The following is a 21,715-nucleotide window of genomic DNA, read 5'->3' on the forward strand; positions in this document are numbered from 1 at the left end:
ACGCTGTATACGGAAGTAGCTCTCAAGGTGACGATTAGACAACACTTTGGTTTAAAATTAAAAGCTGAAAATGTTGAAAACTACAACACTGCATTTCCCAAGAACGTTAGCACAGGTCGCAGGTCACAGGGATGTGTCTATTCTTCGACGTGATCTGAACAGCGGTAAACTATTACTGCGACCTCGGTATAGCGACCACGAATGGTAAACTAATTATCTTAACAAAAGTGCGCTGGTAGCGTTACATATGTTGTCTAAAGGGGGACATATGGTATAATTTAAGATTCTAATGATAATCGGCATATAAAGGACAAGATAAAGCATCGTTAATTTGTAAGAAACCTCAATGAAAACGGCGCAGGGTGCTATTGTTATGAAAATGTGATAGAATCCTATAAAAATGTGGACGCATTTGGCCTACGTTCCGTTACCTAAGTAAATGGAAGATTGCTCCACTTCTACAAGGTCCATTTGCATGTTCTTGGTATCTAGGGACATTTATGGACCTGGAGGAATGTATTCCCAGTGTCAGAAATATTGTGTCTGTTACTAGGCTTGAGTAAATTGTGATGAAACAAAGGAGAATATAAATTATGCTTTGACAGTGCTAAAAATGGCCAGACATGAAAACTGCCACTGAGCTTGTCACATACAAAGGTCTGAAGACCATATAGAATATACCTGGAGCGGGCTGTATGTCAGCCCGTCCAGTCAGGTGCTTTAAGCACTGGTCCCGGCAGGCAAGAAATAAACAAAGCATTTTCCAAAGGTAAATTATATTTATTATAGTAAAAAGAGGGGAATTAAACCCACAACAGACAGACAGGGGAAAAGGGTAAGGGAGAACAAACAGGGTGAATCTAATAATAAACGCTAGTATGGGCTGTGTCTACAGACACCAGCCAACCAGGTTGGCACTGGGATATCACCCAGCACTAAGGCCAACACAATGTATATATAGTTCCAGTGGAACAGTGGCAATTAGGCACAGAGGCCAACAACAATAATATATACACTGATACAATGGCTAATCCACACAGTAGCGACAAATAAGGCCAATACAATATTACAGTTGCCCACACACAGTGGTAAATGGCATAAGGAGTACACACTATAGTATCCACACAATAGTGACAGAAAGCACAGAGGCCAACAATATGATACTCCCACACAATAGGTAAGTCACACAAAGTGACAAGTAAGCATAAGAATCGCTCCACACAATAGTGGCAACCAACGGCAACCTCACTCCACTCTGGTCACTGGCACATGACAGAATGAGGCGCCCGGATGTGTGTCACATGCCAGGCTTTATCCACCCGTCCCTAGTTGAGGTGATTGCCGTCAGCTGTTTCTCATTTGGCAATCAGCACTCTCCAGCAGAGGGACGGGCGGCACCTGGCAAAGGGAAAAAAGAAAAAGGGATTTAGCACAACAGTACCAAGACACACACATATAACCAACATAATATTACATGAATGAATGAATGAATGAATGAATGAATGAATGAATGAATGAATAGTTTATTTCTTGGACATGTTATTCTTCTTATTTCTTCAAACAACTCACAGTGTCTCGATCCGTCAGACCAAACAATCTTAACAACAAATTTAAAAAAATCCTTAAAGGAAAAAACCATTTAAAAAGAACAAAGAAAAAAACAGGATTTATAAACAAAAGAGCAATGTGTTTGGTTAGCAGACATGTCCAAAAAAAGGAGTAGAGGGAAGCTTAGCTTATTGATCCTACCCCCTTACATTTGTATTTGTTCTTCCATTAATTTGACTAGAATTTACATAATTTAGTATATTACAATATAGAATATTATTTTTACTTATATTAAAAGTTTACAATAAAAAACATGATTCACTTGACAGCAGTGAATATAGTACATCACTACATACACAATATACCATAACTTTGTTTATTCTCACTACTCATTTCTGTATTTTTCTAATGTGTATTTTTTTAGCTGCTTTTTAAATTGTGCCACATGTTTACTCATTTTGATGTATTCGGGTAAATTATTCCACAACTTCACTCCACACACCGATATGCACATGCTTTTTCATACATATACTAACCTGATGTTTATATGGTGTTAGAAATATGGCAATAATGATAATGAACAACCCACGTACGTGACACAGCTCATTCAGCACCTTCTTGAGATCACGTGTACAACAAATCAAAGGAAATTAATAAAGGGAAGATGATTAAACAGAAGGTTTTGTAGACCGAACACAGAGCAGAAGAGAACAATGCAAAACAGAATAATGCAAAATAGAAGAATGCAGAACATAACAATGCAGAACAGAACAAAACAGGTGAATTTCAGGCTTCCATCCCGTTTGAATTCTCTGGTGTGATTTCAGATTACTCAGATGACTAAAGCTCTTCCCACACTAGTCACAGGAATAGGGCTTCTCTCCTAGGGCTGAGCGATATGGCCAAAAACGTTATCCCGATAAAATTATAAAATTATTTTCATATAACTCGATATCGATATATCGTCGATATAATGTCTGTCAAGTTTAATTAACTTCTTATGCCCGGCGCAGATGGACGGGCTATTAATAGACTTGTTTTGCTGCTGCGAATGTCTCGAGTTGATGTTGTCATCAGTCTGTGCACGTTAGCAGTTAGCCAGAGCAACTGAGCAAGCGGTGTATTCCATGACAATGTACTAAATATGACCCTAAAAAACTCTGTTCCGCCCCAATACATTGCAACGACGTCCACCGCATACCCCACACTACTATAACCGTGGCCTCAGAATTCACGCCACACACCCACTCGGCACGTAAACTATAAAATAGCGCCGTGCAAGCTAATGATCCTAGCCAGCCTTGTTTCCAATGCACTAAATATGACCCTAAAATACTCTGTTCCGCCCCAATACATTGCAACGACGTCCACCGTATACCCCTGTTACGACCCTGGCTCAAAGGCACGCAACCTATGTGCAAACCGACACCAAAACCTGTGTTTAAACTCAAAATGCTACTCTAACAAGGAATTACTGGTACAAACTAAAGAACAAAGGATAGAAGAACATGACAACTCTTCCTCCAGCCACAGACAGACTGCATGTGTGTCTGAAAGGCTGGTTTTAACCTCCCAGCAGGTAACCAATCAGCAGCAATTAGCTAATTAGTAGCCCTCACCTGCATGCCCAGTGACACAGGACTGATCAGGCTCATGGTACATAACAACCCCACACTACTATAACCGTGGCCTCAGAATTCACGCCACACACCCACTCGGCACGTAAACTATAAAATAGCGCCGTGCAAGCTAATTATCCTAGCCAGCCTTGTTTCCAATGCACTAAATATGACCCTAAAATACTCTGTTCCGCCCCAATACATTGCAACGACGTCCACCGTATACCCCACACTACTATAACCGTGGCCTCAGAATTCACGCCACACACCCACTCGGCACGTAAACTATAAAATAGCGCCATGCAAGCTAATTATCCTAGCCAGCCTTGTTTACTACTTGAGTCCTACCTCTCTACCGGGTCTCCTTCCGCTGTCGGCCATCTCCTTCACTGATTGGTTGTTAGTGTGTGTGCTCATATCCAAGATTGGAAAATCGATATATCGAAACTTTGCGACCACGTTTCATGTTTATTTCGAGGAAATAAGTTATCGCAATAGTTATCGTTATCGTTTTATCGCCCAGCCCTATTCTCTCCTGTGTGAATTCTCTGATGTGATTGCAGATTCTGTTGCACAGTAAAGCTCTTTCCACACTGGTCACAGGAGTAGGGCTTCTCTCCTGTGTGAATTATCTGGTGTTTTTGAAGACTCCTCCATTGACTAAATCTCTTGCCACACTGGTCACAGGAGTAGGGCTTCCATCCTCTGTGAAATCTCTGGTGTGATTTCAGATCAGACAGTTGACAAAAGCCCTGTCCACACTGGTCACAGGAGTAGGGCTTCTCTCCTGTGTGAATTCTCTGGTGTGTTTTCAGAGTATCAAGTCGCTTAAAGCCCTGTCCACACTGGTCACAGGAGTAGGGCTTCTCTCCTGTGTGAATTCTCCGGTGTGTTTTCAGATGATTGCGCGTACTAAAGCTCTCCCCACACAGGTCACAGGAGTAGGGCTTCTCTCCTGTGTGAATTCTCTGGTGTCTTCGCAGATTATGTTGCAGAGCAAAGCGCGTTCCACACTCGTCACAGGAGTAGGGCTGCTCTCCTGTGTGAATTCTCTTGTGTATTTTGAGATTCGTCTTTGAACTGAAGCTTTTTCCACACTGGTCACAGCAGAGACCTTTTCTTCCATCCAAGCCTCTTGGTTTCCTCCCAGGCCTGACAGGACAGCTATCTGGATGGAGATAGTGATGGAGAAGAGTGTCGGAGGAAGGAGAAAGATAATTGGTGATTTTATTCAGCTTTAGTTTCTATGTAAGAGGTTTATAATTGGTTTTATAGTTTAAGAACAGTGTAAGTAAAGTTTATTTATATAGCACTTTTCACAGAGACAACTCACAAAGTGCATGAAGCAGAAATTAAATAAAATATAATATATAATATAACAAAAACACAATGCATCACAGAGAAAGAAAACAACAAAAACAAAATACCTGGAGGAGAAGCTCAAACATTACCCAAAGGCCTGTTTAAACAGTAATGTTTTTAGCTGATTTTAAAAAATTTCAACAGACGCTGCAGCTCTTAGGCCACGAGGAAGGGCATTCCAGAGTCTAGGCGCTACAGATTGAAAGGCTCTGTCACCTTTGGTGATCAACCTGGTGCGCGGAATGACCAACAGATCCTGGTCAGCTGTCCTCAGGGTCCTGCTGGGCACATATGGTTCCAGCAGGTCGCTTAAATATTCTGTTGCCTGGCCGTGCAAAGCTCTAAAAGTGAGCACCAGGACCTTGAAATTAATTCTAAGATGTATAGGAAGATGTATAGAATTGGAGTGATGTGACACCTTCTGCTTGATCTGGTTAGTAGTCTTGCAGCAGTATTTTGGATGAACTGGAGGCGGTCTATGGATGATTTATTGAGGCAGGTGAGAACCGAATTGCAGTAGTCTACTCTAGACGAGAAGAAACGAAGGCATGGATGATCAACTCTAGGTCAGAATGGGAAACAATCGACCTGAGCTTAGCAATATTCCTGAGATGGAAAAAACAGGTGTGGGTCACCGACTTGATATGAGTGTCGAGGTGCATGGCCTGATCAAAGTTTACCCCAAGGTTCCTGAGGTTGGGGCTCACATTAGTTTCTAGGGACCCAAGGCAACCAGCCACCCTAGATGCAACGCCATCAGAGGCCACGATGAGCACCTCGGTTTTGGCCTCATTTAGCTGGAGGAAGTTGCTAGCTAACCAGGCCTTAATGGCCGACAGACACTCATTTAAAACAATAAAAGTAGAATTAAAATCATCAGGGCAATCAGGGTTAAAAGAGCAATACAGCTGGATATCATCCGCATAAAGGTGGTAGGAGATGCCTTTAAAAGCGTTAATAATGTGTCCTAATGGGAGCAAATACAGTGAAAATAAAATCGGACCAAGTACCGAGCCCTGGGGGACCCCACAGGAAAGGGTAACAGACTCAGACACATGGGGGCCTACTCCGACTGAGAAACATCTACCTGAGAGATAGGACTTAAACCACTCATGTGCACTCCCTGTGACCCACCCAATCTCTGAGCCTATTTAGCAGAATGTTGTGATCCACAGTGTCAAATGCAACACTAAGATCCAGTAGCACTAAAATGGAGCATCTACCAGAGTCGGCGGACATCATTAGATCATTGGATACTTTTAAAAGTGCAGTCTCTGTGGAGTGTTGCTTACAAAAACCCGACTGGAATGTGGTGTTCATTTAAAATGGATATAAGCTGGTTCTGGTTGGCAACAATTTTTTCTAAAATCTTGGACATAAATGATAATTTGGAGATGGGCCGATAGTTACTTAGTAACAAGGCGTCCAGACTTGGCTTTTTGAAAAGCGGCTGAACGATTGCCTGTTTGAAGTAGGTGGGGACCTGGCCAGAGACCAAAGAGAAATTTATGATGGAAAGCAGACTGGGACCAATAGTGCTGAAAACATCCTTTAACAGAGAGGTTGGGATGGTGTCTAATGGGCTAGAGGAGGTTTTTGTGCTTCTCACTAGCTGTTAGGTCGTGGAGGGAAATGGGTGAGAAGGAATTCAGAGTAGACTGACTGTTAGGGGATAACGGTTGGATTGAGGTGGAGGGTGTAATACCTGCCCTGACATTGGCAACCTTATTTACAAAAAATAGGAGAAAATCATGACCGTCCTCAGCAGATAAAACAGGTGTGTCAGGGGTTTGTGGACTGACAATGATATTAATGGTGTCGAATAGGACTTTGGGGTTTAGTTTGCTAGATGAAATTAAGTTTGTGAAATAGGCAGCTCTCGCATCCTTAACCATACTGTTAAAATCAATTAAAAGTTGCTTAAAATGAAGACGGCGTACATTAAGCTGAGTGGACTTCCACTTTCACTCAATACACCGGCAATTTCGTCTAAGACGATGAATATCCTCATTGAGCCAGGGAGAGGAATTTAAAGTGCGAACAGAGCAGGATTTCAGAGGAGCAACTACATCTAAAATGTCTGAGCAGTGCCGGTTAAAAGCATGATACTAAAGTAACAATGTTGCCATTAACGTTCAGAGATGGCACCGCACTGCTCTCAAAGGCTGTGGAAAATGTATCTGCCGAGAGGTCATTTAGCATGCGCAAGAGTTTAACTCGCTTAGTGGAAATAGTGTCCGTTTTAAAAACTAAATTAAAAAGTATGCATTTGTGATCACTTAAAATCATTTCCTCATAAACAATGTTATCTATGTCTAATCCAAGAGTAAAAACAAGATCAAGTGTGTTACCTTTGTTGTGTGTGGGGCCTGAGACATGTTGGACAAAATTGAAGGATTCAGTGATACAAATAAAATTGGTGGCAAAATTGTCATTACAGTTATTAATATGGAAATTAAAATCCCCTAATAAAATGATTTTTTCCAGTTTGATGATGGAGGTTAAAAAATTGCTAAAATCTGTCAAAAAAGAACTATTAAAGCCAGGGGGTCGATACATTTAAATACAATAAAATGGGTCGGTGTGCCCAACATTGGTGATTAAAAGTTCAAAGGAGCTGTGTGTAGTACTGGAGTGCACAACCCTGGAGGAGACACAGTTCTTGTGCACCAGTGCTACGCCGCCTCCTACACGACTGGTGGTGGCATTTGACCGGGGGGGTCTGGGGGCACAGGTAAAAGAGAAGTTTGGCGGACACAGTTAATTTAAAAAGACATATTCCTCTGACCTTTACCATGTTTCTGAGAGACAGAAAATGTCAAAATCTTTGGCCGTAATGAAATCATTTAGGATGAAAGATTTGTTAGGTATAGAACGGGAATTTAACAAGGCCATTTTGATAGCCTTAGGTCCTAGTTTACAGGGTGGTTGTGACAATGGGCACAGATGACAGGCATTCGCGCCCCGGCGAAACCTGCCACCAGACTCCCGTGGACTACGCCGTGACCAGTGATTTATGATGACTGGGATGGGGAAGGGGGTAAGGCTGAGCCCAAATGTTCAAACGTTCGTTCGTTATGTTAACATTCGAATTCTAAATCAAAATGTGAATTTTTTATTTTTAATACAAAAAATTTAATGTTTCTTTTATGTGTCTATTCATTCTGTTTGAACCAATGTGGTTTTTCTTCACAGTTGCAGATAAAGATTAGGCTACACTAATATTATAGTATTAAAAAAAAACATTATATTCATTAAAGAAAGTTGATTTAATAAAAAAAAGACTCATTTAATCAGATTAATCACTTTATTCAAATTGAGGATTTAGTTTGAGGATATATAAAAAAAATAAATAAAAAAAAAATTTAAACTTTGCATTTTTTTATTTTATTTTTTTATTAACACTTTGGTTGCCATGGGTTAAATTCATGATATACCATAGGTTGCCGGCTCTATTTGTCTATGGAGTACCCCTTCTTTGCATGGCTATAACTTTTTAAATTCTATTGCTACATTGCCATTATTAGGGCCCATTCAAAGTCCTATATGTATTGTTCATTGTGTAGCAACGTTAAACTTTTTCATTCACATATTCATAGTAAAGTATGAATATGAGTATAAGTATGTTTTCATCTCTTTCTGCAGATTTCTCCAGAACGTGATCTATAGCCCCAAATGCATTATATTGATGATGCAATAGTTTTATGGCAATCAGCGCGATATAAAAAATTCCAACTAGACGTACTTCTAGAAGTTACTACACATCATCTGATGTTGACCGGATGGGCTAGGGGGCGTTTATAATTCCGTGGGCAGCGCTATACCAATCATCTAATGTGGGTCAAATGTTGATAATAGCAGTTAGTATCGAATACGGTAACGTTACACGCTAAAACTCACCCCAGTCTCCGCGCGCCGTTGGGCGATCATCGTAGAGTAGAAATGTTATCATTATGGGATGTAGATTTACCCGGTCCATCTCCAGCTTGTATAATGGTATATACCAGGGGTGGCCAACCAGTCAGAGACTAAGAGCCACAAAAAAATTACTGTGGTACCACAAAGAGCCACACCATATACCAGCGTTTCTCAACCTTTTTTTTCAGTCACGGCACCCTTCATGTGTTTATAGGTCTCACCCTCTGGCCTCTGAAGTTGCTAATGTCTTTTTTATTTGGGCCTCACAGGGTTAAAAGTACCCTGTGAGACCCACGTTGCAAAATTACAAAATCACTTTTAGCCATTTAAAAAAATAATGTTTATTTAAAAAATGTTAAAGGGGAACTATTTTACTATTTCTTTCACTATTTGGGCACTTTTACACAATTCCTGTGAGTCTATGGAACACCTAGGTTTTTTTCAAAAAAAATTCATTGTTTTGTATTTCTAATCAAGTACTAAAAACCGCATTTTTCTACCTCAAGATCTTAAGCCGTTTTGAGGCTGGGCTCCAACCACTGTGTGGCCTGGGCCCTGTTTCATGTACGTGGTTCAACTAAGTCGATCAACATGTCCATTATCCAGCTTCAGTTAACCCGATGTTCAAAGCCGGGATTTTCCTGTTTCACAAAGGAGGATTCAGTCTCGTTAACTCAAGCCAGACTTGAGAGTCAGGCTCAAGTCAGGCTAGATGCGCGCTCCCGTTTTAGGTGGAAAGCCAGCACGTATCGATGGCAGAGACCCTGATTCTCAACGGCATTGATTGATTAATTGATTTAAGACTTTATTGACAGATTGCAATAGGCTCAATCGCCTCGCCGACAAGTTAAATGCGTTATCTATAGGCTAATTCTAAGTCCCTCATTACCTCAATCAATCAGATTATATTTCTTTAAACTTGCCTGCTGGATTGAATAATCAAATGAGATCTTGCTAGCGAAAATAACTAGTTAACTGTTATACAGAATTACGAGACGGCTTTCTTGCCCATTGATTGATGTATAGTCAATGTTTAACTTATCTCCAATGTGGTCCAACGGGTTGTTCTTTTGACTTCCACACGGACGACCCGGGTTCAAGACCGGGGTCCTTCTTTTTGCAATATAGGAATAATTCAATTTGGTGCACGTTGAGAGCTATATAAAGAATGACATCCTCAATGCATGTAGATTTATAATATTTTAACTTAAAACCAGGCTACTTTGGCGTATAATCATTAATATTATATTCAAAAAAATCATATTGGAAACACGGGGATTTGAACCCCGGTCGCTGAATTGGCAGGCTTGAGCACTACCGCTGGGCCACTGGGCCAGATGGGATAAATTCATTGTTTATACATTAATGAACGAGACACCCGTGTTTAGAATATCCTTTGTTTTGAATGAAGTTTATCTCTTTATCCTCATTCATTAATGTGACGTCAACGGCTCATTCAATTTCTCAAATCCGTCAAACAGCGCATCTCATCAGACATCTTAATCCCAGTTACAATTAAAATAACCACATCATGTGTACATCGCACGAGCGAGCGCCACCGTCGCCACGGTATATATAACGTGCATTATTTAGGACAAAGTGAATTTAATATCAGCATTTTGGGTCTATTTTACATTTCAAAAGCCCCCTCTGGAAGAATGGAGCACAAAAACGTAATTCAGAATGGTATAATGCAGATCGTAGACTGTGGGAATAGTTTCAGGAAACGGGCTGTCACTTCTTTGCGGGGGCGTGGCGATAGTTCAGGCTAACTTGAACTTGAACTCTGCTTTCGACCAGGCTCAAACTTTTGGATATGTTGTCATGGTGATTTGGAAAATCCAGGTACATGAAATCGGAAAGTCCGGCTAACCCAGTTATCCAGCTAAAGTTATCCGGCTAACTCCGTTATCCAGGTACAAGAAACAGGGCCCTGGTGCCAACTGCCACATCAACTGCCACATTATTATGCAGCTGAGAAATCTCTGACATCACAGATATGCACATTTTCAGATGACTCAGTTCAGTGAGGGTGAATATTGTGAGAGGAGAATTGGAAGAATTCGCCAATATGAGAATTAGAGACATATATCCTATTAATATAAGTCCACATAGCTAAGAAACAATGGTAAACACTGAAAAAAGCCATTTATAAGATAGTTCCCCTTTAAGCACATGTATAGTCAATTGGTCCTGTTGTTCAGCCTCACAATGCTATTTGATAGTAAATGTGTTTATATGTCCCACCCTCTGGCCTCTGAAGTTGCTAATTTCTTTTTAATTTGGGCCTCACAGGGTTAACCTCTTAAGCCCGAGATATACAGTAAAAGTGTATATTTTCAGCATTATGTTTGTTTACCAATTATTTTAACTGTTATTAGTGAAATATAAGATTATAGAAATCTCAGGGCATTGAGTCGGAAACCGGCGCATATTGACAGGAGGAAGTGGCACAGCCAAAAGTGAGTGTAGTCTTTTGAAGGAAGAGACTCAGGGCTTTCAAATTTCGAAAAACTACCCTACCCAGCTCACACCAGCCCCTGTCAATCATCTGACTTCTGGATTTACTTTTTAATTTCTCTTATTTTTTGGGATTATCTCCCACAAACCTGAACGTTATTGCCATAAAACAGAACGCAGTTAGTTTCTCTACCTTTCTGTGAACGTCTTGCAAAAAACGGTGTTGCAATATGATGAAAAATGGTGGAGAAATTTACATTATAAAAAAGATGGCAGAATTCAGTACTGTATCTACAAAACCTTCTGTTTAATCATCTTCCCTTTATTCATTTGCTTAGATTTTTCAGGTCTGGTCAATTTTAGCATGGTGTTATTTACAGTCAAAGATAAAAAAAAATTTAAATAGAATTGATATTCTCCTTTGGTTCATTACAATTTACTCAAGCCTAGTAACAGACACACTATTTCTGACACTGATCCATATATGTCCCTAGATTCAGATACCAAGAACATGCAAATGGACCATTTAAAAAAATTTTGTAAATGTTTATTCTACGTCCTTATGGAATGAGTGACATAAAAAAAAAAAGTAAAAAAAAAAAAAAAAAAAGACAAAAAAAAAATTAAAAAATTTTATTTTTTTATTTTATTTTTTTTATGGATGGAAGAGCCGCACATTGACGGGAAAAGAGCCGCATGCGGCTCGCGAGCCGCGGGTTGGCCACCCCTGGTATATACGTCCAAATCATGTTGTTTATCGAGTTATTGGCAATCGATCGCCGTGTATTGTGACGAGCTAGAATGCCGGGACCTATAGCGAGTGCCCGGAAGTAATACGGCCGTCCAGCACAACCTCTATGCCACTTCCTGTTAAGCGATTGCGCCGATCGGCCACCAGATGGCGCTCCTGAACCGCCAGAGAGCTCAGTGGGTCCTCCTGGTGGATCTCAGGCCAGCGGAGGGGACATATGAATCCGATCGCAGATTTTTGAAATATTGATATAAGGACGCTGTAAAGCGTCCTCCGGCAACTTGAGCATGGCCGGAAATGACGCTTTAACACGGCTCCTGGCAGCCAAAGTGTTAAAAACGAAGGTTCGAACGTTCGTTCGTAAAACCCTGACGAAGTTCGAATCCCAAAAACAGGCTTCGGGGACAGCCTTAGAAGGGGAAGAGCTGTCAAGAGGGTTCACAAAAAACATAATACCATGGTCGGATGGGAGTGTTGAGACAATTAAGTTGAGACGGTTATTAGCTACTTTGAGAGTGTTGGATGAGCAGTGATCAGCAGGACCCACAGTGGGATGCTCAACATAATGACCAAGTAAGGATTCTAGTGCAGGGTCATGCTGAGGTAAGTATCAATCCAGAGTCATCTACAGTTAGACTTAAACCACTTTGTTTCAAGCACCAGTTAGTCAACAGTTTCTGGAGCAGGAGTGGTTATCATGGCTATGGTTAAGGTCAGTTTAATTTAGTCCAGGACTAAAGCCCCTTTAGTCTCAGGTTATGACAGATTTATGTGTCACCTTATGGATAAAATCTTACATCACGCTATGGGAAATTGCATATATCTGTAACAATATATATCACGATATAGTATGTTTTCTGTAAATTGGATGAAACATTTGTCTACAAAATAACCACATAATCCATGACTACATTTGAATAATCCAGAGTTTAAACTAAATACAAATGAAAGGCATTTTCTCTTTTTATTTGGAAGCAACATTGAACAGAACGTGATGCTCATGTTTCTTACTACAGACCCAGAGTCAGAACCATGTACTGAATACCTCTTCACCTACGACTGAACTCCTGTACATGGCACCAACACTGGAGCTGCAACTAGGGCTGGGCGATATGGCCTCTAAATGATATCGCGATATTTTTTGGCCATATCACGATACACGATATATATCGCAATATTTTGACATTTCCACTAAATCTAAAGCACTTAAAAATGCTTGATTTAACCCTTTGATGCATACAGTCACGCCAATATGATGATTATAATAAGTCCCTGCAAAATATGTTTCCATTATTAATTTAACTCTTCAGAGTTGTGGGATATTTTCAATGTTTTAGCTAATTTTGATTTAAATTGTATAATTCCCATTTTAAAATGTTTTACCATGGTATGTTTGGTATCCTTTTTTTCAGCACAGCCTCACATATTATGACCGGACAGTTAGTTTTCATATTGTATAATACTGTATATACTGTATACTGCATAATGTACAACACAAAACACAAAATCGGATTGAGAAAATGTGTTATTTTTGCTATGAACTAGTGTTGTCACGATACTGGAATTTCGACTTCGATACGATACCTTGAAAAGTATCGATACTTCGATACCATTTCGATACCAAAAAAAAAATATATATATATATATATATATATATATATATATATATATATATATTATTTTTTTTATAAACAAATTTAGCTTTTGTTGCTGGTTGATTCTCCTCAGCTTCGAGTCTGGTACTATAAGAGAAGATAAATATAACTCTTTTAAAACCCTTTGTTTATCTTTAGATCACACATTTAAAAATAACTGTTCATCTCACTTCAATCATTTTTATTGCAAATGCAGAACATGGTATTTTCTCAAGCAGACAGATGTAAACACTGTAATCTGTGTTGCATGTACCTGACAAACTGAACTGTTTATATTACAGTTAGTAACAGTTTCGATTTTTATTTAAAGATAACGAGAGCGAGCGAGCGAGCGAGCGAGAGAGAGAGAGAGAGAGAGCGGTAGATAGAGCGGTAGATAGAGAGACAGACAGAGACAGACAGACAGACAGACAGACAGACAGAGAGGTAGCGGTAGATAGAGAGAGAGACAGAGAGAGAGAGAGAGAGAGAGAGAGAGAGAGAGAGAGAGAGAGAGAGAGAGAGAGAGAGAGAGAGAGAGAGAGAGAGAGAGAGAGAGGCTATGCTCGGAGCATTTTAGTAACGTTACATTTTCAACAAGATTGCTGCTATTTAAACACTTGATGGAAACGGGGTAACGTTAACCTTATGTCGACTGTAGTATTGTATGACCTCGACATAACGTTTAAACGTTAACGTTACTCCGTTTCCATGCAGTATTTATAACAGTGGCCAGCTAAGCTAACGGAGCTAACTGCTAGCAGTAGCTAACGTTAGCTGGTCCAAAAGTGGGACAACAGTAAGATTTTGGTGGGACAAAGTGGGACAACAGTAAGATTTTGGTGGGACAAAGTGGGACAAAGTGGGACAGATAGATAATGTAAATTTTTTTATTAGAATAACTGAGTCTGGCAAAATGACAGGAGCTAGTTTCATACCACAGTCGGCTGACCTGTATGAATGGGAGTGTTGTACTGTGTGATAGACACTTGTTATCTCAGCTGCAGTGACCTTGTCCGTCTGGCTATCATTGTTTGGTTTAAAAAGAAACGTATCCATAGATCTGGATGTTTCTTTTTGGTGAACCACTTTCAAGTGAGACTCACGTCCACTGTGGCGCTTCAAGTCGTATTCTCCTCCATGCGCAATTGAAAACGAACTATGACACAAAACACAGAAAGCCTGCTGCGGATTGCCTGCCATCTGCCTCACCCAGTCATGTGTCGTTTGCCAGTCTTGGTTGTAACTGCAGGTCCGTTTCTTTTTACTGCTTTCCATCTTGAACTAGTTCGCTTGTAATGTTGTTGTGTTTTTATTGACCAATCAGATTTGCGCTATGAGGTAGCGTCACAAGTTCAACTCTCACGAGCAGAGCAGTGCGCTAAATTACTATAACCAATCAGATCTGCGATATGAGGTAGCGTCACGAGTCACGACTCAGTCACGTCACAAGCAGGCAAGCAGCGCGCTAAAGTACTATAACCAATCAGAGCAATGTGTGTGGACAAGAGGCGGGTTGCTACGTTTACTGTCTGTAGGGAGGGGCTTTTAGACGCATGTTTTTTTTTGGCTTCGAAAAGAGGGACATCCTCTCAATATGAGGGACGCGGGACATTTGGTCAAATGGTGGGACAGTACAACCAAAAGGGGGACACCTGGTCACCCTAGCTGGCACTGCTAAAATGTTTATTTACTAACTGAAGGCGGCTCTGTGAGGGGGAGGGCTGGACTCGGAGGAGCCGGAGGGGCAAGCGCGTTCTGAACAGCGTTGTCAACAACTTGCTGTAGAACACTCGCCAGCAGGTACCGATACTGCAGAAAGTATCGGTATTTCGGGAAATGAGTATCGAAGCCGTTTTAAATATTCAGTATCGATATGTATCGATACTTCGATATTTTTGACAACACTACTATGAACCAATGCAAACATATTCAATCAAGCATATACAACAGTGGAAATGCACCCTAGGTAGCATATTTACATAAACAAAAGAGAACAGAACAGAATTCAATTTACAAATCATTATTTTCTCCATACACAGGTAATAAACACAGACGGAATTTTGATTCTCAACTGGAAATTATCACCAGCATGCTTTTCTTTTTACAAAAAGTCAGTAAAAGTAAGTTTTACAGTAAAAAAGTAAAAAATAAGTAAAGTGGGATATTCAATATACATATATACAGTACACATATGACTAGAGTGCAGTCATATAGAGTGCAGGATGCCTGAGGTGTATCCAAAAAAATATATACACTACACACATGTGTGTGTGTGTGTGTGGGTGTGTGTGTGTGTGTGTGTACAGTAAGAGTGTGACTGACTAAACATAAGCAATAAATCTCCAAAATAAGTGCCTTTACCTCCTGTTGTTGTCATCTACAAAAGATGACATCTGAAGATTCTTCTACTTCTACTGCTACTGCTACTACTACTACTACTACTACTACTACTACTACTACTACTACTACTACTACTACTACTACTACTACTATTATAAGTCGAACTACTAAAGCTAAAGTTTTTCTGGCTGGAAAAACGTGTGTTCTGCAGAAATGATCTTGTAAACAATTAGGGATGCCCCGATCACGTTTTTTGCCACCGATACCGATCACCGTGAGCCATATCGGCCGATACCGATCCGATACCGATTGTTTTTGATTAAAAAGAAATTAAAGATTATTTTATATAATTTTTTTTTTTTTTTTTTATAAAATATATATATTATATAATTAGACTTGTACTTGTATTATCTGCGAGACATCGCCACCACGCAACAAGTCAAAATGCTCGCTATCTGCAAACAGCTCCACTGTCTGTGTGTACTCTAGTAGCCTCCAGCTCCAAAAAGGATTCTCCGGCGCTGTAGCAGGACCCTATTGGTAACATTACTGTGCTTTGGTCATTTCACATTCAGCAAGCCCTCAGCTCGAATATGCATTAAATCAATGTTATAAGACATTGATATCAAGAGCTATCTGTAGCTACTGCTAGCCGGCTAGATGACGTTAAGACAGAACTTTAGTTCAATGGGACATTTCGTTTTGAACAGTAAACTAACGTCAGCTAACGCAAGCTAACGCAAGCTAACAGAGGTATGAACATGGACTACTAGACTTTCTGGATCATTTGTTGATATCAGGAGCTATCGGTAGCTAGCCGGCTAAATACCGTTAGACAATGCCTACTAAACGTGAATAGTTGACTGGGTAATTTTGTTTAAACAGTAACGATAGCTAGGTAGCTAACGTTAGCGCAGGTCGAATGCACTACAGACTCGAGCAGAGGAGCCGCCTCTCAGTCCTCTTTGTTTACAAACTCTACACGGGGCGGGCGGGGCGCGTGTAGCTTTATGCCAAGCAAGCAGTGCAAAAATTTACCGTAGTGGCATGCAGTAATGCGCCTTTCATTTTCCGCCGCCCAGCGCCCAGGTCGCGCGGAAATAGGCTGTCTATTGCCATTCTCTTTGACAAACTCTAACCTTAACCAGCTCCTTAACAACGCCTAAACTTAACCGTTCTAACCTTAACCAACTCCGAAACAATGCCTAACCTTAACCTTAACCTTAACCATGCCTAACCTTAACCATAGAAATTATATTGCCATTCTCTTTGACAAACTCTAACCTTAACCAGCTCCTTAACAGCGCCTAAACTTAACCGTTCTAACCTTAACCAACTCCGAAACAATGCCTAACCTTAACCTTAACCATGCCTAACCTTAACCGGCGAAAGAATACACGTTAAAAAAAAATCACGTTAAAAAATATTTTCGATGGGATTCGAACTCGCCAGCAAACAAGCCATAGGATCCACAGCCATGTGTCCTTGCCAATTGAGCTATTGCTAGATACTGAATAAGGGGCGGTGACTTATATATATTGAGCTCCGCTCGTGTCGGATCTCATGCGCATGCGCGGGCACCTCGCGCGAGCACGCCGGCGCACGCACGCACCTGAGCGAGCACGCCGCCGCCGGTGCACGCACGGTAGCATTTGTCTGAAAAGAAGGGCGCTTTACCGCACTAGCGTGCGGTGACGAATGCGGAAGCATTTTTGCACTGCTTGCTTGGCATTAACGTACAGGCGGGCGGGGCTAGGGAGGAGGAGCAGAGGCAGTTTGCAGGTCGTGTGTGTCTGAGACAGACAGCGAGTGAGAGCTTCGCTTGATCGGTTTCCGCGATCGGCGAATATATACTCGCATATTTATACTGAGTATCGGCCGATAACGATCGGTGGCCGATCGATCGGGGCATCCCTATAAACAATGTATCGCTGACTTACATTCTTCTTCTACTGTTCTTTTCTGGCAGTCAACTTCCGCCTCCTTCAGCACTTCCTCAGTTTTTTCGGTTTGATTCTAGCACAATAAATGGCCAAGATATTGATAAAAATGTAACGCCTGTAAAATTTAATCTGGCACATTTTACGCATGCGTAAAGGTTTATTTAGCATCGAATTGAAATGATCCTGGTTCAGTTATTTACTACTATAATAAAAAGTAGCGTGTAGTTTCAAGGCCACGTCATAATGCTACATCGAAAAAAAAACGGAAATTGACTACATTTCCCAGGCAGATCACGTCAAACAACGACGTCATTCTATCGCGCCGGCGATATCAGGTACCATGAAGATGCTTTAAAAAATAATTAAATGAAAATGTACTAAGAGTAGTCTACTGACACACTAATAATTTTTTTTTTACATCTAAGACAATTTATATAAAAACTATTGGGTGCCTAAGACTTTTGCACAGTACTGTGTTTTCTATCCACTTTAGCCAAACACACACACACACATATATATATATATATACACTACTGTGAGAAAATGTTTAAAAACTGTATAATTTGCAATTAATCAATGAATCAATTTGCACGATTTTTATTTTGTTCCACAATGACTCATGACCCATAAATTACATCATCCAACATTGTTTAAGAACCTAACACATTCGCCGTGACAGAATCGTTTTTCATTTAGTCTTTATGACCCTATCACCATATCATTTCGTAACGTTTACTGTCCGGCGTGTCAGCAATCTTGCTTTCACTTCTAAAAACTTGCATGGCGGAGTGATAGTAATGCGGTTGTGGGCGTGCTCATCTAATGTAGCCGATCCCTCGGTCGCCGAGGCTGTCGGCCTTGTGATCACCTGTTTTCTTTGTGTCCAGGGTATCTCAGGCGGGGGCCTCGCCGCAGCCGCTGGCGAGGCCATGCTCTCACCTCTGGCTGCGCGGTGTGGGGCAGCGCGGAGCCCAGGTCAAATACCGCCCGCGCCTCCGTGGACAGACCAAGGTCCACCCTTAACACATTCCCTGCCACGCAATTTGAGCATCTTATACCACTCTCTGCCAGCACTGTAAGCCTATGGAGATGTTCACCTTCTTTGCAGGGCTATAACTTTTTTAATTGTATTGCTAAATTGACATTACTATGGCCCATTCAACATCGATTATCTATCGTTCAGGATGTAGGAACGTTTTACTTTTTCATTCATAGATTCATACGAAAATACCGTCTAGAATATAAATGTTTTGATCGTTTTCTGCAGTAATTCCTAGAACGTGAGATATAGGCATAAACGCATATATAGATTATAAAATGCCGTTTGTTGGCGATACACGCGATATAAAAAATTTCAACTGTACATGATCCTAAACGTTATGACTGATCATGCGCGGATGAACGGGGGGGGTCGTTTATAATTCCGTGATCGTCAGTAAATGCTTTATGTAGTATGTAGTAATATGATCTCAATAACGTCGTACGCCGTGGATTGGCAGAATTCGCATGAACTTGAAACACATCGTAAGCTGTTTCCGGCGTGGGATGTGTTAAGGGGAGGTTGCTCCAACCAAAAATGCCTGTGAACAACCTTTGACAGCATCCTAGCCCTCCCTGCGGTTATAGCTTGCGGCTAGGTCAAAAGCTGAATGACCTCAAAACAGGGCTGTACGTTAACTTTTTTTGCACATAGCACTGGTGCTACAGAGGTTGATAGTTTTGTAGCACAGGCCAAAATCTTGTAGCACGAGTATAAAACGTCTCTAAAATCTCTAAAAACAACCACAAGTAGTGCAGTTCATTACTTAAATAGGTATGTGACTGGCAAGGGACATGAATCTTGCATACAGGGCACACAAAATCCAAACTTTAACAAGAAATGCTTTTAGACAAATTCTTTCTTTATTTGCCCATAATGTAAAACAAAAAGAACAAGGACATAACCATATAACCGATATGAAGCAGTCCGAGACCAGGCAGCGCTGGTGTGGACTCAGATTACAGGGAAAGCTAGAAACCAACCTAGAAACACCTAGAAACCAACATAACAAATAGATATAATGCATACAAACACCTGTACATATTTGTGGAACCAAATAAATAAATGTATTATTATTATTATTATTATTATTATTATTATTATTATTATTATTATTATTATTATTATTATTATTATAATTATTCGTGTGTGTGTGTGTGTGTGCGTGCGTGTGTGTGTGTGTGTGCACTGCACACGTGTCACAGTTCCAGCATCATGTCTGCTGGCCACTTTTTCAGATCCACACACACACACACACACACACACACACACACACACTATTGCATTAATCAGAACTAAGTACAAGGAACTCTGCATGAATGAAAAGGGCTTTATAAATTAAATTAATTATTATTATTATTACCTTATTTGCATATTGTCTCGTTATTAGATAGATAGATAGATTGATTGATAGATAATTAATACTTTATTGATCCCGGAGGGGAATTTAAGTAGCCATACGATGGAGTTCTTTTTACAGAGTAAAATTAGCGGCTTAAATTTAGTGAACAGCATTTCTTCCTTGGCGATGCAATATGCCACATTCATCTTAAACTTTACCTCACGGAGATCAGCATCATCCGCTCTGGTCGTCTGTTTACTCAGCGAGTGCAAGAGGGTGCCGGCCCGCGCTCAGGAGTTTGTTTAGCGTTGAAGGCATCCCGGGCAAGAATGTGTCGATGGGACGTATTGTGTTTATTAATGTTATCCCTTTTTAGGATATTGTTACCCGCGAGTCAAGGGATTCTCTGATCGGATCTTTTCCGGAGTCTCCCGGCACCAGTGACAGAATAATAATAGCTGTGCTTCCTCATTAAAAAATATCCACGGAAAATCATTTTCCCACTCTGCGTTATATCTGTACATCTTGTTAATCTTCTCCTTTTGTCTCGTTTCTATTAACGGTGGTCCCTCTCGGGCTCGTTTGGGGTTTTGATCTTGTACTTCTTTTGTTGGATTTAATACCTTAAAAAAGCGCTTCATCTTGTCGAAGTCACCCAGTCAGTGTACATTGAGCTCGCAACTTAGTCGCGGGGATATTGTTCGCTAGGGATTATGGGATTTGGTGTTTGATTATGGACTCTACGCGAGACGGGACATTGTTTTTAATCGCACGAGACTACAAGTACCAAGTGGATAGCGTGGCGCTGTGGTCCATTCAATTTACCGTCACACTTTATTTTTTTTTGCTTGCTCCACGGGCCATCGCACCAGTGCTACTGAAGTCAATTCATTCATCGCACAGACTGACGTCAGTGTCGCACGTGCGACATATATGTCGCAATGTACAGGCCTGCCTCAAAACCTTGCGCGATGTTTTGACGTCGGCTGGCCCTAAGGCCCCACCACCAGACACCATTTTTTACAGAAAAACAGCAAATTGAGCAATGTTGCCAGTTGCCGCTAATTCTGTACCGCGGCGGTATAGGCTTCATCAGCCCATCAGCCACCTGCCGGGCCGACTCGCCTCATGGCGTCGGCCGGGCGGGACACCGTTCCACCATGTCAGGGCAAAGGACTGATGCCACCTGCTTCACTAAGCACGGAACACCAGTGGTGGCTGCAGACCAAAGTCTACTACTAGTGAAGCACCGCCTCACTAGTAGGCATGCAACAACCTCCACTGCGGTGTGCACCCATGAAGGGATAAATGAATGAATGAAAAACTCTATTAACATAGTGCAGAATGGGCTAGCCCAATACACACAATTTTTAAGGGGATGCAGACCAGGGAAAACGTTAGTCCTGTCCACGCCAGGGACCCCCATTTTCAATTCATATATTCACAAAAAGCACACCTGCCCTGAGCCTCAGCCCATCCACCCATGTAAATGCTAAACAAGCCCCCGTTAAACCCCCAACATTAGACACAGATTGACCGTCAGCATGAATGGCTAAGAGGAGGGAAGACAGTAAAGACAGCCCTCGGCAGGGAACGGCGCCCCAACATTGTAGCATTAGCATTAGCTGCGTGCTAGGATACTCGGAAATGTTTTCCCAAATATCCCGCCCCCCCGCGCCAATACATCACTCGGTCGTCTCACGAGACAACAAGCAGTATTACCCATGCTAGTATCAATGCCTGATAGTGCAGGCCC

The 21,715-nt window shown here is 41.1% G+C and overlaps 1 protein-coding gene across 2 annotated transcripts in view; it reads right to left on the minus strand.

The window, feature by feature from the left end:
* Positions 1 to 765: 765 nt before the first annotated feature.
* The window catches only part of LOC311248963 (uncharacterized protein), a 61,890-nt gene continuing 40,940 nt past the window's right edge, over positions 766 to 21,715 (minus strand). The window contains exons 3-4 of one of the 2 annotated variants that reach the window (XM_084338210.1): positions 4,948 to 5,050; positions 4,249 to 4,335 (exon numbers count right to left, since the gene is read on the minus strand). In XM_084338210.1, the coding sequence (XP_084194336.1) occupies positions 4,332 to 4,335; positions 4,948 to 5,050 (107 nt within the window). In that variant the 3' untranslated portion in view covers positions 4,249 to 4,331. Of the gene's footprint in view, positions 4,336 to 4,947; positions 5,051 to 21,715 lie in introns of both variants that reach the window. The other variant, XM_084338209.1, reaches the window with a different exon arrangement.

Source organism: Notolepis coatsorum (assembly GCF_963971535.1).
Source record: "Notolepis coatsorum genome assembly, chromosome: 2".
NCBI lineage: Eukaryota > Metazoa > Chordata > Actinopteri > Aulopiformes > Paralepididae > Notolepis > Notolepis coatsorum.